This window comes from Electrophorus electricus, chromosome 5, assembly GCF_041902795.1.
Source record: "Electrophorus electricus isolate QZ-2024a chromosome 5, ASM4190279v1, whole genome shotgun sequence".
Taxonomy (NCBI): Eukaryota; Metazoa; Chordata; class Actinopteri; order Gymnotiformes; family Gymnotidae; genus Electrophorus; species Electrophorus electricus.
Genome location: NC_137501.1, coordinates 3,290,001 through 3,306,763, shown reverse-complemented (window position 1 = coordinate 3,306,763; position 16,763 = coordinate 3,290,001). Strand labels below are relative to the sequence as shown.

At 51.2% G+C, this 16,763-nt stretch overlaps 1 protein-coding gene across 6 annotated transcripts in view; it reads left to right on the top strand.

Moving 5' to 3' along the window:
• The window catches only part of kiaa0825 (KIAA0825 ortholog), an 86,043-nt gene that overhangs the window by 22,790 nt on the left and 46,490 nt on the right, over positions 1-16,763 (top strand). For 4 of the 6 annotated variants that reach the window (XM_035530220.2, XM_035530219.2, XM_081715003.1 and 1 more), the window contains 12 exons: positions 790-940; positions 2,462-2,652; positions 4,630-4,812; positions 5,054-5,170; positions 6,611-6,750; positions 8,183-8,362; positions 9,323-9,535; positions 9,850-10,258; positions 12,053-12,209; positions 13,244-13,405; positions 13,612-13,656; positions 15,055-15,149. In XM_035530220.2, coding sequence (XP_035386113.1) covers positions 790-940; positions 2,462-2,652; positions 4,630-4,812; positions 5,054-5,170; positions 6,611-6,750; positions 8,183-8,362; positions 9,323-9,535; positions 9,850-10,258; positions 12,053-12,209; positions 13,244-13,405; positions 13,612-13,656; positions 15,055-15,149 — 2,043 coding nt within the window. The remainder of the gene's footprint in view (positions 1-789; positions 941-2,461; positions 2,653-4,629; positions 4,813-5,053; positions 5,171-6,610; positions 6,751-8,182; positions 8,363-9,322; positions 9,536-9,849; positions 10,259-12,052; positions 12,210-13,243; positions 13,406-13,611; positions 13,657-15,054; positions 15,150-16,763) is intronic. The other 2 variants (XM_081715005.1, XM_081715006.1) reach the window with 2 other exon arrangements.

The window sequence follows — 16,763 nt, the reverse complement described above, 5'->3', positions numbered from 1 at the left end:
ACGGCTAGTGTAAAGAATGTCTGTGTTTTATATACGACATATAATATGTGAGAGGTGATAAACACACAGACAGGTGCGGGAGGGCCGTGCGGCAGTGTGTGGTATTGATTAGGGAGCCGCTGGGAGCCCTCTGCACTCGTCCGCACTCCGAAACCTCGTCCAGAACCTCGTCCCAGCGCAGCAGTCTGTCCCTCGCAATTCCATATATAACCTTGCCTGTTTCCACGGATGATAAAAAAGTGAATATAAAACAGCGCATTAAGAAACAAAATCAGATCTGTCCTGAAAATTAAAGTTTAATTTGCATGTTTGTGCATAAAATGAGAGGGTGTTGCTGAAAGGGAGGCTTGTGTGGAGCCTGTGGATTTATAGTTTGTCTAGAGTAGGGTTTTTCCCGGGCCAGGGAGACTGTCAGGCCGTTGCCAGACATACTAAAATGCCATAATTGGATTGTAAAGAATCGGAGCGGAATCTGCGTGAGCCTGTGAGTCCTGACAGAACTATTTATCTACCAGAGGACGTGTGTTTGTTGGAAAACAGATGTTAGCTCACAAAAAATTGCCCAAGCCGAGGGGTGCGGAGGTGGGGGGGTGGAGGTGAAGGACAGGAAAGGGGAGGATAAGAGTTCTTTCACGTGTAGCCTCATGTTTTCAGAGAAGTGGGGAGCGGGGCAGGTAGGAGCAGGAAGAAAGGGAGTGAATGAATGGCAGGCCATAATCCGCACCATTTGCTGATTAATCACTTGGTGATGCATGGCTCCTCCCCCGCCCTCTTAAACCCCGCCCCCAGGTCTCTGACGCTGCTGCCCGTCAAGCGCAGCCAGGAAGTGGTGGAGGCCCTGCACGAGCACCTGACCGGCTACTGCATCAACGTGTGTGCCACCAGCCTGCTCCAGGACGCGGAGAGCCACCACTGGGCGGACCCCGGGCCCTTTCACGAGGTGCGGGTGATGCATGCACTGCTCACTACACAGCCTGGGTTTAAACAGGGTCATTTGCATTGATTTACACGGTTGAGGGATCTGGCCGGTGTGACGTAACGTATTCTAGTGCCCATGGCCTGTTACGCAACTCTCACTTGTTTGAAGTATGTGGTGTTTTTCTGAGCTGAGCTATTACAGTGCCAAATCATCTTGAAATGAATTATTATAATATAAACATAATATATTTTATTAGATTAAAAAAAATGCTTTTTAGCCACGGGGCTTCCCTGGTTCAACAACAGCATGCATTTTCATCAAGACACGGACTCAGCCAAGCCACAGTGTACAGATGCCTTTCAGACCATCATGTTTGTTTCCAGTAGTTATTGCTCCCAGTAATCGTTTGTGCAGGAGAACGTTGCGTTGGTAGGAGAAGCTCAATGTGTTTTAGGAGAGTGTGTGTGTGTGTGTGTGTGTGTGTCTCGTTACACTACAACTCTCCTACTAGTGTGTGTGTGCGTGTGTGCGTGTGTGTGCTGTTACACTACAACTCTCCTACTAGTGTGTGTGTGCGTGTGTGCGCTGTTACACTACAACTCTCCTACTAGTGTGTCAGTGGGCAGCATTAGAGGGTACCATCTGCCTAGAAACAGTCCTTTACTTAAATCTCTATTAAAGCCTAGCCAGACGGTTCTCACACACACGCATGCATACACGCATGCACCTTTGAGGGTTGCAGTGCATCCCTGCCGTGCACAGGTGTGAGACTGACTGCCCGCCCCTATGCCCTCGTTGACCCGGAGCCCCGCCCCTTCCTGCTGCCACCGCCCTCCCCATCTCTCAGCTTCCTCCTGAGCCCACACCAGGGGGTCTGAATCCCCCCCGAGTCTCCGTCCGTCCGGAGCATCACACCACGGGGGCCAGCCGTACGTTTGGCTTGCCGGCGGCTCCCACCCTGGTCCTCGTTACGAGATGGCGCGCGTGGCTGTTAATAACGTCTCCTCGGTCGTGCTGTGAACCTTCGGCACCGCGTCCCTCCTGCCTGAACGCAATTAGACTCACAGGAAGCCACTCTTTTATCTCACCAGCCCCCCGATGTCTGTGACTCTCGTTCCTGACACTGTCCCACACCCTCAACGAGAGTCGTTTGTGTTTCTGTCATCTCTGCTCCATGTGAATGTGAGTGTTTGTGTTGGTTAGATGTTCCGAGGAGAACATGGTGATGGCTTCTCCAGACAGGGCCTTCAAAGCCCCCGGGGTCTCTGTGTGTCTCGGTGGGAAGGAGAGAACCAGGTGTGGAGTGCAGGTGGCGTGATGGCGAGACTCCACAGAGATACCCCCCCCCCCCATTCCTCAGTCTGTCTCTGACACGCTTTCTGTTTCCGTACGATATTTTAATATCACTGTTCAGCTTGTTTTTCCATCATTTCTTTTTTCCTGTGGTCGTTCTCTTCCCATATTCTTCTCACTCTCTCTGTCTCTCTCTCTCTCTCTCTCTCTCTCTCTCTCCCCTGCTCTTCCTCTCTCGCCTCTTCCCAGGGTGAGAGGTGCTCCTTCTCCATCCAGATGTGGCACTACTTTCTCTGCGGCCTGCGCAGCGACCTCTGGGAGACGCTGGCCCCGCTGCTGGCCCAGGACATCCTGGCACAGGTGCTGGCCCAGACCCTGGAGCTCCTGCTTCAGAGGTACTCCAGAGCCCGGCCCTCCTACCGGAGGCTCCCCCAGATCAGGTACCAGAGAGCCGGACCGCCCCCTGCCTTTCCGCCCTGGTCAGCCCTAACGGCAGATGGCAAACTCATAACAAGACACTGTGGCAGTTGTCAGTGATGTCTGCGATCTTTTGATCATGTGTTTTTGTTTGGTTTTATGTCTAAGCGCTTGTTCTGCATGGGCGGCGTATAAAAATGTGGATGTGTTCCACTGCAGGGTCCGTTTTGGCATAGAAACCCTTCATCGGAGCGGTGGAAATGTTAGACTGCAGTGATTATGCATGTAAAGCCAAATACGCACAGATTTTAGCCTGACTTTAAGCTAAATTTAACCCTGATTTCATCATAAATTACTAAACGTTTACAACCATACATTTACAGTGGAGCAACTTACAAAGTGCTTCGTAGTCTATATGAAATACATAACTTACTGTGAGCATAGATAGTTTAGTGTCAAAAAAAATGGCAAAGATGATGTTAACAGCGCTGTGACTTTATCAATTTTAATTCTTCAGCCAGTGACTCAGGGGAAGTTCATTCCACCAGCTCTGTGCCAAGCCAGAGAAGAGTCTTGTTGTAGGTCTTCTTTGTGTCTTGCGGGATGGTGGCTCGAGCTCAGCAGTACTCGGGTAAAGGTCGTGTGCGGGAGAAAAGGGTTCTAATTGGTGTTTTTAGGTACATGGGAGCTGGTCCAGTTATGGCTTCGTAGGTTTAGCATCAGCGTTTGAACTCTGATGTGATCTGCTACAGGGAGATAGTGGGAGCGACCAGGCAAGGGGGCGACACCAGAACCCTCGGGGGTGAGGTTGATGCCCCAGCAGTCACACAGCCGAGCTCCATGGCCAGTTTGAGTTTGAGAAGATGAAGTATAAGACCAGTGACATGGTTTAGTCCTCATCACTCAGTAGCCTAGATTGTAGCTCATTAGTAGGCTGCGTGATGTAGATAGTTTTGGTTTTTGACAGTAACACACACGGTGGAATTCCGAGTCATGGTGTAACATCACGGACATGGAGAAAGGGAGCGGACATTACGGAGAGACAGCTGTCCGTGCGGGTTTGAAGCACAGCCACGTCGCAGCATGTCCGACAGACAGTGAGCAGTGAGCTCGTTGGTCCATGTATGACCAACGATTCAGACATGCGACGGGAGCTGATACCAGAGCATAAGATCTCCTAAATCGCACGGTGTTCCTGGCTGGAGTGAGCCTAGCTGTAAACCCAAGGACTAAGGCCGTCAGTCTAAACTCTCTCCCTGCTCACGGCACGCGTCTTCAGCCGTCAGACGTCAGCTGTCAGACCTCAGCCATCAGACCAGGCGTTGGTGGGGGGGGGGGTGCAGTGGTTGGGTGCATGCTTCATATTAGCACATGCTTAAAATCCTTAAAGAGGTTGCCAGTGCATGGCTACACACTCACTCCTAACCTCCCCACCCTCACCCCCGCCCTCTTGGGTGGCGGGCGATGAGAATGAGAAGATTGCCCAAGGGCTCGAGCAGGTGGGAATGGAGGATGGAGAGAGAGAGAGAGAGAGAGAGAGAGAGAGAGAGAGAGAGAGATGCGGATGATAGAAGGAGATCATCTGCGTTTTGGCCAGTAGATTCTGGTGCAGGCACCCCCATGTACGAGCTAGGCTAAGTTCCCAATCTGCGCAGCAGATGGATGTATGCAAGCACCCGCTCTCTCTCTCTCTCTCTCTCTCTCTCTCTCTCTCTCTCTCTCTCTCTCTCTCTCCACCTCTCTCTCTCTCTCCACCTCTCTCTCTCTCTCTCTCTCTCTCTCTCTCTGTCCATCTACAGAATGGCGGGTGGCCAGCGTGTGTATTATAAAGAAGATAGAGGTTGATAGGCTGGTGAAAGGTTTGGTCAGGGGCTCTGAGTAGGTGTTTGGCTCCGACCTCTTCTGATGTTGTTGTGCAGACATACATAACACTGGGTGGGGGGGGGGGGGGGGTTATGGAAGCACGTCCCCACCCACTGACGAGCCCCCCCTGCGCGCAGGGCGGACATCACAGCCATCCTGCTGTGTGTGCACCAGCTGATGTGGAGCGTGTCCGGCAGCGTGGAGGAGCTGGTTCGGCCAGTGCCGGCCTCAGGAACCTGGGTGGCCTTCATCCACGGCCTGTGCGATCAACTCCTGGACGTGCTCGTCATTCTCACTGCTCCGCTGCCAGAGCTCTACAGGTACTGGTCCTGTAAACACGGCAACCCCAAGCGAATTAATTAAAGGGGAATTCACCAATGGCAGTGCATGACAGTTTCGATGTACAAAAAAGAATGTTACCAGATTGCCACAGTTTAATTTTCTTCGATTAAATAATGATGAGCCAGGATTGCCTGTACCTTGGCTTGTGTCGAGGAGCACGTTCGTCTTGACGCTTGGTCATTTCACACACTGGAGGGTCACGTTCTTTCTGTTGTGTAGAAGTTTCCGGAATGGGTTTTCCGAGCGTCCTCCCAGCACATCCATGGAGGCCGGAGCTACCTGTGTTCCTTTCTGGCTGACTGTGATCAACCCTGAACTTTTCCCGCAGGAGCTGAGGTACAGGACGCCCTAAATTGAACAAATCATGGATCATTCGAGTCAGTGTAATGAAATGCTAATTTGCTAATGTGTTCACAGTAAAAAGTGTATAATGAGAGCTTTAATTCTGTCCCCCATTGGACAAAATAATTAAACATAATTGGAATAACGGAGCTTCGAATCTTAGCTAACATCATGAAAAGTACTGAAATGTCTGACTCCCATATAAATGTGTGTGTGTGTGTGTGTGTATGCACACAAACACAAATCATGTGTTGCTCTTGCGAGCGGGGCCCCTGGCTTCACCGTGGTAACGCAGACCAGATGCTGCAGCCATGCTTGCTTGTGTTCTTTATGCTGATGGGCAGAGTGGCTCTGTCCACCTCGGCTAGAAATGCCTGAGTCCATGCCGGAGGAGGGCCGAGGAACCCTGGGGGGGGGGGGGGGGGTCGGGGGGCTGGTAGGGGATGGGGATGGGTGGCTTATGTCTGACACCACACCCTCTATCCAACCCAGCCCCGCCTCACATATGATATCACTATGGTCTCACAAATCACTCGCTGCCCTGCCAGTTCTGAGCCCACTGGTCCAGCAGGCTGAAATTAGTTTATTTTTATTATCTCGTCAAGTTTGTCAGTGCCTCGCTGTGCTCGAGGCTCCCGGGTGCCTCGCTTGAGCCAAAGAGGCACGAACCCGAATCGCATTCCCCTCTCGAACCCGTTTGACAAACCACCTGTTTGGATTATTTAATAACACACCAGTAAAAGAGCAGGAAGAATATACATAAATCAAACTGCAGAGTGATGTAAAAATGCTCAGAGGTAGTGTGTGTGTGTGTGTGTGTGTGTGTGTGTGTGTGTAACAGAGGAGAGCAGAGACATCTGATCCTGGGATGTTCTCAGAGTGATCAGCTGGATTTTCAGATTTTCTGACATTATCATTTGCTCTTGTTTGACGAGCACTCCCCCCAGCCCCCTTTGACACCCCCATAGCTCCCCCGACTTCGCTGCATTGTAGTCCGTTACAGGTGCGCCTGGTTCACACGCAGCCATAAACTGATCCTGTTCAATCCGCGTTTCTCTTCCTCACTGCATAGCTTGTTGTTGCTCTGTGCAAATTCTAATGTTTCTTTGAGACTTTAGGGTTGTATAAAGACTTAAATGTGTACACACACACACACACACACACACATATATACACGCCCGCGGCTTCCTTCTGAAATGTCTTTTTCATCACGAATCGCTGCGAGTGCTGAACGCCCTCTCCAGCACTCGCACTCACCCTCGCGCTCACGTTCGCGGCTCTAATGAGCAAACATATTAGCTGGGAGCTGGCAGCAGCGCAATAGCACGGCGGTTTAAAGAGACGCCCGGGGCAGAGCTGCAGCGCGCCGCCGTGCGCGTCTGCCAGCCCCCGCTGCCTGACGCCTGACTCGGAGCCCTTTCTCTCCTGCCTCAGGGTCCCTGTGGCTGGCCGCCGCTCCGCCCTGTGGCTACTAGGCCTGCTGTGCTCGGGGCCCAGCCGGAGGTGGCCCCTGCTCCTGCGGACCACGCTGCACGCCGACTGTCTGCTGCCACGCACGCTGATCTCGCACTCACGTAAGGCCCCGCCCACTCACTTCGCACGCTCCTGCGCCACGGCTCGTTTGCGGGCTCGTGGATGGCGCGATTTGTGTCGTGTTGCTCGCTGATTTTGTTTCTCTGCAGGCCACAGACCTTTCAGGGTTTCGGGAGTGTAGTAGGCTGGATTTCCAAAGCCGTCATGTAGTTACTCAACTGACTTAACAACGCTCCTCTTCCTCACAAGCACTCGTGATCATTAGCGTGACTGAACGGACTCTTCCAGCAGGGCCAGCCGTTCACGCACCCTCATCACCCTCATCATACCTGTATCAATAAGCCCTCCATGATAAACACTCGTCGTGGGGTGGGGGCTCGTTAATACCCGCCTAGCTGCAAATCAATGCCGGGCGGGCGTGGCCCAGCTAAGGTAGTGCGGTATGCAGCAGCCTGGTCACCCACCATGTGGAAGCCCGGTCTAGTCTTACCCAAGATGCAGGGCATTGTGGGCAGCGTCAGTCCGTAGATTACGGCCTGACTCTGAATTGCTTTAACATTTATTTTCTTGCTGCGTTGTTTTAAGAAAAAGAAAAGAAGAAGAACGGCACTTTGTGAACATGAACCTGTGGCGGTTCTCTGCTCTCTCTTCGCACGATATGACATCATGTTACACATAACTCATCTCAACACAGTGTAGGCAAAAAGTGATTTGGTCCAGGGTTTTAAAAAAAAAAAAATAATAATAATTTTGCTTGCGTTTACTTTAGCCCTGATAAAGGAAAACACGATCGGTGCATTCCTGCTCCCGTTAAGCTGAGAGTTATTAGCAAGCGGCTTCCTTTAACGCGGCCTGTTGGTTTGTCAGCAGGCACGGGGTGTCACCCTGCTCTCCAGCGGACGCCCTCGGTGAGGTCTGCGTTTCCTTCACTCGCCTGTTCAGGTGCCTGTCATCTCCTCCGGGGCTGAGTGACAGTGGCTATAGGGAAGCACTGCTCCTGCAGTCTGGAGACGCGGCCCGGACAAGGACATTCTGTCAAATCAAGATCCTCTCGTCTGCTGTTCCTGCACGTTGGCTGTTTCTCTGTGAAGGCGGACGGTTCCCTTTCATCTGTCCGGGCCCCGCAGTTACCTGCTTTGCAGTGCTCTTGCGTTCAGATGGCCTTGGGTTTTGCTCCGGCGTGGTGCTGCCTTACATTATTCAATTCCATCCAGCCCCATAGGGGAGAACAGGAACATTTTTTTCATCCATGGTGTACTTATCCAAATGTACTTTTAATAAGCAACATGCTCATAAAGTAGGTTGTGAGTATTTATTACAGTGTTGGGCCTGAATAACCTTTTGTATGCTAATCCGGCAGTCAGTGCGCTTATCCACAAACATCTCTCCGTGGTGCCCCGCCCCGCCACGGAACCCCGGGGGGACACGGCGGAATATCCGGATAACCGATTGCCTGGTTTCCTGCATTTTCAGACCTGTGTCTGGACGGTGAGGTTGAGGTGTCCCCCGAGGCTCAGCAGGCTGCCGATGAATTCGTGGAGGCTGTTTTTGCTGTCCTGTCCTCCCTAAACAGCGTCCCCAGGGCACTGGCTCTGGTGCTGGAAGACTACCTAGACAGAACTCACCAATGGGAGCGCTTCCACAGCTTAGCAGGTACAGGGACATTAGAAGCTCTCTTTCCACGGCCTTGCCACGGTCCAAAGAGGAATCTCGAACGGCTCGTCACCCCCCGGTCACCTCGCTGTCAAAACTGACCAGCATTCCAGCTGGGGCCATGAAAGGCACTGTTTATAATTGAGCGCCATAATGAAACCTTTAGTTGCCTATTCGACTGCTTATTTATTCTCATTTTATCCTAAATCCCCCAACCCTCACCCCACCCCACCCCTTCAATAAAAGCTACTGTGTGAAAATGTCCTCCTGCGCTAATGGCTAGCATGTCGATTTAGCATAGCGACACAGAGACTGCAATTACGGCCTGACACTCTGCGCCTTTGATCCGGTGGGGGGGGGGGGGATCATTTGGACTCCTACCGAGCCTGACTACTCGTTTTGGTGTTTTTATTACATGCTTGGGGTAATTAACGTTGCATAAATTAGACAAATGAGAAGGGGGGGGGGGGGCAGCACGAGCAAGCGGTAGTAGCAGCGAGCGTCGTTGTGAGCGCACGCTGCTCCTCTCGCGTTACCCAGGCTTCCTGGGGGCGTAATTGGCTTAATTACTGGCACTCGAGAAGGACCAATGAAATTCAGCATCGTAACAAAGGCACGTGTCATGAGCTTTGTTTAGGACTAGGACGCGTCCATGTGCCACTTAGCAAGTGAAATAATTGGATGTGTCTCAAATGCCAACCGGGTTATTGGCTTGGCTTCCTGTCTTGATTTAGGCGATTTAGGCGATTTAGCTTGGCATCGTAGTGTGTAGTTTGATGTCCGCGGCAAATCAGAACGTAACGTCTGAGACGTGTGTCTTCATTGCTACTGGCAATTTTTTTGTTTGTACTGTACTTAAAAGTACAAATCACACATCTAAATTAATTAAGTGCCGAAAGTGAACAAGTTAGACTTTTTTGTGTGTAATCGATTAACAAGCCAATGTTTATTTTTCCTCAGTGGAGGAAGAGCCTTCGCTGTTTCAGTGTATCAGAGCTGTAGTGTCCAAACCCACCAGCTGCCTGCTAAGCCACTTGGTGAACATGACACAGGAGTGCGAGGACTTGCCCGCTCCACTGCTCAGGCCAGACCTTCTCCAGGACGTTTTGGCCAAGATTCCCAGCAAGTGGAAATACACGCCACAGGAGACCGAGGGAAAAGAGGCCGGCAAGAGTGGGTGAACTCCTCGGACCAGTCCGAATAGATCCAGTGGAGAAATAGAGGAGAACCTCTGAAAGTTCTCAGTGCCAAATGAACAGTATTAGTGTTTATTTAATGATGATTTCATTATGGAAATTATCCCGAGTGGAATGCCTTGCTCGGTTTCTGTAGGCCAGGCTGTTTTAATGGAGCGGTTTGCCTCCTGATATGTTGTTTGCCCAATAGCATCCAGAATTTCAGGTTTGTCAAAGAGTGTCTGGATTTCTGGATGCTATAGTGCCTTGCACGCCCTATTTAACCACGTTCTGCTTTCTCCTGCACTACAGACAGCATCGCCCTGCCCATCCAGGCCCTGTTCTTCATCTACACCCATCTCCCCTCCGCTGTGACCTCCCTCCCGCTCCCCGTCCGCTACCTCTTCCACGTGGCCGAGAAGCGCCTGCTGAAGCTTGGCCAGCGGCCAAAGGCTGCAGGCCTGCTGCCCCGGGTGCTGCTGGACTGCTTGTCTAGGGATCTGGAGGACGGGCGGAGCCTGAAGCAGGCATCCCACCTCCCCCTGGGGCGAGGGGCCAAAGAGCTGCTGGCCTTGGTCGCCGAGTGCCTCCGGGTGAGCATGGGTCAGCAAAGGGGCGAGACCAAGCCCACCGTCCAGAAGGTCCTGCAAACCCTGGAGGAGAAGAGGCCCAAGTGGAGCGCCACACAACTGCAGAAGGCTTGTGGTCTCTGTGCTGACAGGTGAGTGCAGAGGGTCGTGTGGGGTAGGTGGGAGGTGAGTGAGGGTGGTTGGCTGGGGTTGGGGGGAGGTGAATGTGGGGCATTAAAAGTGTGGGCACTCCTTAGCATAAAAGTTTAAGTTAATGTGCTTAAAAAATTCACTCGTTGCAAATATGTGTCTTAGTATGTTCATGTGTAATTATATTTAGCAGACTGGGAGCTTGACTTTTGCACCAAGATCAAAGTTCAGTCACTTAATCAATGAGCAGTTTACATTTGGGGAAAATTGCATTTGAGCCCCATTTGAATTGCATGTTGTGCTTATCGTGAGTGATGACCCTGTTCATATAATTTCGGATAGGCGGCGAACTCCATATTTTTGGAGAAGTGACATCACTGCTCTTTGGTCTATCCATTCTGTTTAGACCAACCCACAACTTCTACCACACACACACGACGAGCATGGAGGGATCTTTCTTAATTACTCTTATTGAGAATGATTAAAGACCTTATCAGAATTGCAAAAAAAAAAACCAAGTTAAATTACTGCTAGTGTTCCAGGAAATGTTGTTCCGTAAACGACAGGAAAGACAAGAGAAAGAAGAGAGAGAGAGGGCAAAAGAAGGGATGATGGGAAGAGTGATTATGTATCACCTGTCTCAGACAGTCAGTGGATCCATTATTATTCATTAAAATAACCTTCACTTTCCAGCACTGCTTGTGTTGTAAACAATCAGCGTACAGTTCAGCGGTGGAGAGCGGGTTCCCTAACCCCCCTGCCTTGTAAACACACACACACACACACACACACACACACACACACACCTCTCCAGTCTCTTGTCTTTGCGAAGTAATTTGTAGAGGAGAAGATGATTGCTGTGCATCATGGTGACCCTGGCAGGGCTTGACGGCATGCATACCCAGATGAAGATGAATGCAGTGGGAGGGTGTGTGTGTGTGTGTGTGTGTGTGTGTGTGTGCGTGTGTGTGCGTGTGTGTGCGTGTGTGTGCGTGTGTGTGTGTGTGTGTGTGTGTGTGTGTGTGTGTGTGTTGGGGGGGGGGGGGGGTTCTGCCTCTTTCAGGGCACATTGGCCCTAATGACGTGATTGATAGCTCGTCCTGGATCCGCCGGGCCTCTCATTAATCAACCCACTGACTGGATCCAATCATTTGCCTCGCCTGCACGCTGACGGACGGGGGACGGATGCAGGGGCCCAGGTGCTGACACCTGCTCGGCGGCCCGACCCACGCGCGGCCCCGCTCAATGTCACCGCGGCTACGGGCCGCCTGACAGCCCGTGCGCGCCGCGTCACTGCCTGACTGCGGGAGGAAGACGGAGGTGGGGGAGGAAGAGAGGGCAAAAAAACCCAAAACAACCAAAAACCCAAAACCCACAGCGACAGCAGGGCTGCTGGGAGGAGGCGTGCGCTCGGCGAGCTTGACATGCAGTGTGATGCTCGTGTCGAAAGGGCAAAAAGTCGAACCCACGCTGGCGTTCAGCTCCTCTGGCCTCTCTTTTATCGTCATGCTTTCTGGGCCTGCTTTGTGTTGTTTTGGGGGTTTTTGAGGGGTTTTTTTTTTTGTGTAAATGTTGCCAGAAGATGCGAAATCACTGCTTTCATTGCAGGCAACATGCAAACATTTCAGCCTTGGTTACACTGTTAAATTGCCCCTGCAATGCCCATCTGATAGCTATTTGTCAGGGCATATTGCTCATACTGTATAAGCAGACTGTTTATATACAATGTGGATACGTACTTCTCTCTCTCTCTCTCTCTCTCTCTCTCTCTCTCTCTCTCTGGCTGGCTCTGTCAGCATGTTTGAGCAGGCGGAGGGTGGTCTGTTGGAGGAGAAGGGTGGGCCCTCCGAACCGACTGAGCAGAAAATGGGGCCGGCATTGTTGGCGCTCTGCCAGGGAACAGGTGGCAGCCAGCACCTCGGGCGGATCCATCGCACCATCCAGCTCAATGAGGTGGGCCCACCCCGTTTCCCACCATGCAATTAGACGCCGGCGGGCCGAGGGGGTCGGCGCGGAAAGCCCCGCCTTCGAGGGCATGGCTGCCGCAGGCACGCGTGGGCGCCGGGGTCAAAAGTGTAGAGCGACAGGCTTGACCTATGACACCGTTGCTGCCATGGTAACAAAGACAGAGGGGGTAGAAGATGGAGAAAGCTGGACGTTTATCCAGCAGATCTTCAACCTGTGATCTCGGAAGTACGAGATTTACTCTTAAAAAGAAAAAAAACCTTGCAATTTACTGTTGGTGTTCCCAGAAACAAACAAGGGTCTTTGTGTTGACAAACAAGGGTCTTTGTCGTCGTGGTGTTTTACCACAGCCTGAGAAACCTCTGTGTAGTAAAAGGACGTAAGGGACATAAAGTGTCATGTCGATTAGACATTAGAAACAGCTGAGGAATGTTCCGCTGTACGTGGGACTGTGGTAAACCTCACCTTGTGCGCTGTCTGAGAGCGAGTCAACTCACCAAAGCTTCATTTTAAGTTTGTTCTTGAGTGACATGCTTCTTTGTGTCAGATCTATACATATCTCTGTCCTCTTCAAATGTCCTGTTTCCAAATCCTATTCTAGATCAACTGATTAATTTCTACCATTGTTGGGCCAATTACTTAGGGAATAGGAAGAGAAGTCATGTCCATTACGTCCAAAATTGGATATGTAATAATTGTAGAGATGTACTCATTTGTACATCGGTGTGTTCACTAAGCCTGTAGAGATTCCTGCTTAATTTGACCGTTTTTAATGGATAATAATGTATGTCTAGACTTCTTCAGGTTGGTGTGAACTTTGATATCTTTGTCCTTCCAACCTTCCCAACTTCACAGGCTGTGATCTTTTTTTAGAGAGAATTTTTATTTTTACACGAGTTAAGCTGATCTCTCTCTCTCTCTCTCTCTCTCTCTCTCTCTCTCTCTCTCCTTCTCTCTCTTTTCCTCCTCTCCCTTTTGGATCATTTGATTTTTTTTACATTTATTTATTTATTTTTTTGCAGGGGTTGTTGAGGTCCATACTAACCTCGGCTGAGGATGGAGCGCCTCCTCTCTTGGGACCTCCTAGCGTTCTCTTCCCCTCCTGCGGTGCCTCCAGCAGTCCCCCATGCCTCTTCGACCCCCTCTCTCACTTCCACCGCCTCGCCCCGGCTCGGTTCCACCAGGTTCGTGTCTTCGCTTATTCACGCCGCCTTCCCACAATTCCCTTGCCTGCGAACTCGGTCTCCTTCACGTGTGTTAAATACGTGTCGCTCGCCAGACGCCCCAGTCCCTTCAGCTCGTACTTAAAGGAGCTCATCTGTGCCATGAACCCCCCCCCCCTCTCTCTCCTCTCTCTCCCCTCTCTCCCCCCTCTCTCCCCCATGTGCAGGTAAGTGCAGCTTTTCCTCAAGGCCACAGGAGCAGAGCTGGCAAGGTGAGAGCACGACTGTGCAGAAGCGTGAGGTCTTTAAAGTGCTTTTCTGGGATGAGCTCCCCAATTCTCCACAGGTCGCCTGCTCCCGCAGCGGGGTGGGTTTTTGTAGGATGAAGGGGAAGAAAAGGGAAAACATGGAAAAATGTTAAAACTAAAAGAGCAAAGAGTTTTAAAACACTTGAAAGGTGAACTCATCGAGTAGGGTGCTGCTGTGGGGAATATATATGTGTGTGTGAAGGGAACTGTGGTTTCTGGGGTAATCGGGGCATTAGGGGCTGTGACCCCCCCCCCCCCCCAAAATGGGAGAACAGCTCCAGCAGATCCCGGGAACTAAATCCGAGATCCGCGCCCTGAAGAGTGCAGTCCACAAGGTTCCCAGAGAAACAGGACGTTTCGGACAGAGGTCCTTCATCAGTTGTGCAAGCAAAGTGTTTTTACTACAGTACACTGCTGTTAATCACACACACACACACACACACACACACACACACACACACACACATATATATACACTGACAGGTTTAATTACAAGATGTCTCGGTCCCCTTGAAGAGGCTGAAGCCAGACGTTGTCTGCACTTGTGTTAGACTGTTCAGGCTGAGCTTGAAGGTCAGTATGTGCGAGGCGTCGTTCGGAGAACTCCGCACTGTTGTTTCCGTATTGTCGCCGCTGAGGTTTCGCGTTCCCTAAGCCCGAAGGCTAATCCTTGCCAGCTATTGTTCCGCGTGGGCTGCAGCGCTCGTAATCCTTTTTTGCTTATCACGGGCGTTCGCGTTGCTTTGCATGAAGCAGCCTATTAAGCAGATTATTTTAAAAAAAGCCCTCGCCGGCTTCAGGTGGCTGTGCTGTTTGTCAAATCAAATGGCGGGAAGACGGGGATTAAAAACAAACCAAAAAAAAGAATCTAGCGACGATCCATCAGTCAGTCTCCTAAGGAAGAGGCGGGGCCAGCAAGCTTGTCTCCATTCGTCAATAAAAATTTTTTTCAAAAACTCCGCTGAAGTTACGAGTGACATTCCGGCAATCAAAGCAATCAGATTTTTTATTTGCCTTACCAACAAAGGCCCGACCCAGCCGAGCCGGAACAGGGAGACACAAAAAAAAGACACTGGGCAAACTGCCACGAGCAACCGCTGGAAGAATAACGACTCCTTTCCCAAAATTGATTTATCTTTTTATAAATGATGGCTACATCCCTCCCCAAATGGATTTATAAATTAATTGCTGTCTTATTGGAATAAAAACCTTCTTGTGCAGACATGATGGATAGTTTCTGTGGGAAGGGCCTCGTGTGGTACCCCTCCTTCTTAGTTAGTCAGACCCAGCAGGAGCAGTAATTTTCTGATTATATTAACGCTGATTAATAACTAACAATACTCGCTGCTCGTTTGTCAACAGTCAAATGTGAATGAGAAGGAGAGGGACTGCGCCCAATTGCTGACATCCTATCAGAGAATGAGTCAGGTGACCTTCAGAGTGCTGCTGGCTAACAGGTAATGGTGTGAGCTTGTCTGAGACTATCTCTCTCTCTCTCTCTCTCACTCTCTCTCTCTCTCTCTCTCTCTCACCCTCTCACTCTCTCTCTCTCTCTCACTCTCTCTCTCCCTCTCTCTCTCTCCCTCTCTCTCTCGCTCTCTCTCTCTCTCTCTCTCTCTCTCGCTCTCTCCCTCTCTCTCTCCCTCTCTCTCTCTCTCTCTCTCTCTCTCGCTCTCTCTCTCCCTCTCTCACTCTCTCCCTCTCTCTCTCTCTCTCTCTCTCTCTCTCGCTCTCTCTCTCTCTCTTACTTCCATGCTGCGGTCATGTCCATGTTCTTCTTTTGTTAATGTGAACATCTTGTGCACATGGAGCAATCCTGTGTGTGTGTGTGTGTGTGTGTGTGCACGGGGGTGGGTAAGCAGGAAGCTAGCCAAACCTCGTGTGACCTTTTTGTCTGTTTCTAGCTGTGTGTGAATTTTATCTTTTTTTTTCTCTCTTCGCCACGAATTCCCAGCATGCAATACTTGCTCAAAGAATGGAGTAGAAAGTGCTCCTCCATGGGGGAGTACCAGAGGAAGGTTTTGAGCTGGATTTGAAAAAAATCATCAGATAACCTTTTGAGCTTCCTCAGAGGAGAAATTGAAGACTTTGCCAATTTCCAGAGCTAAGTCACAAATGGAACCTGACTTGTGCGTCAAGCACCTCTGCTAAGTGCGCCGCGTGCCAGCGGGTTATCTTGTAGTCATTGCGCACCGCGTTGTCTCATGGGCGGCTCACATTTTCTAAGATAACCCGATCTACCTTCTTGTTGGCCCTCCCCAAGAAAAGTTAAAGTTAGAATAACCTTTGAATAACCCACTGCTGCAAGCAGTCATCTCCCAACGGTCTCCCTCCAGTGATTGATAGCGGCGTGTCTTGTGGATCAGAGACCCTTTGCCGAGGCTGCACAGATGCCCCGGGGCCGTAGTGCAGCGGTCAGCTAGCGTGCCTGCCCGCTCCACCCTGCCTGCTCCCTGCTCTCTCCAGATGTTGGCGGGCATCTCCCACAGCAGGGAGCACCAGTGGGTCTATCCCGCTCCACGCCCACCTGTTCCTGATGGACTGTCTCTTCCCCTGGATGGAGTTGGGGGTTGCAGACGAGGGTAACGAGCGGGTAAAGGGGAAGGAGACGAGGTTAGAGCGGCGCGGCGCGGGCTGTGAAGGGGTTGCGCGTAATCGCTGCCTGTGACGTGCGGGATGTCCATGTGTGTATATATTTGGGCAGCCCAAGTCACCTGACTCTTCCTACTTCCTCCTCGTCCTCTGTCTCCAGCTTGTTCGGGTTATAAATATTTATGAGGCTGCGTGACATGCTGTGCAGCGCTGGCCCCGCCCTCTTCCCGAGGCTCTGCTCGGAGCTGTCACACCGACGACCATCAGGGTGCCATAAGGACCCCTCACACCGTGTCTAGCAGCTACACGGGCGCCATTTCAAACCAGCCTCGTTTTTACACGCGCCTTCCAACAAAGGGCAAGCGGCTTGCCTGCCAAGGACGGTGTTCCTAATAAGAGTGGTGCGTGTGTGTGTCTGTGCGTGTGTGTGTCTGTGCGTGTGTGTATCTGTGCGTGCCTGTACATGTGGGGGTGTGTCT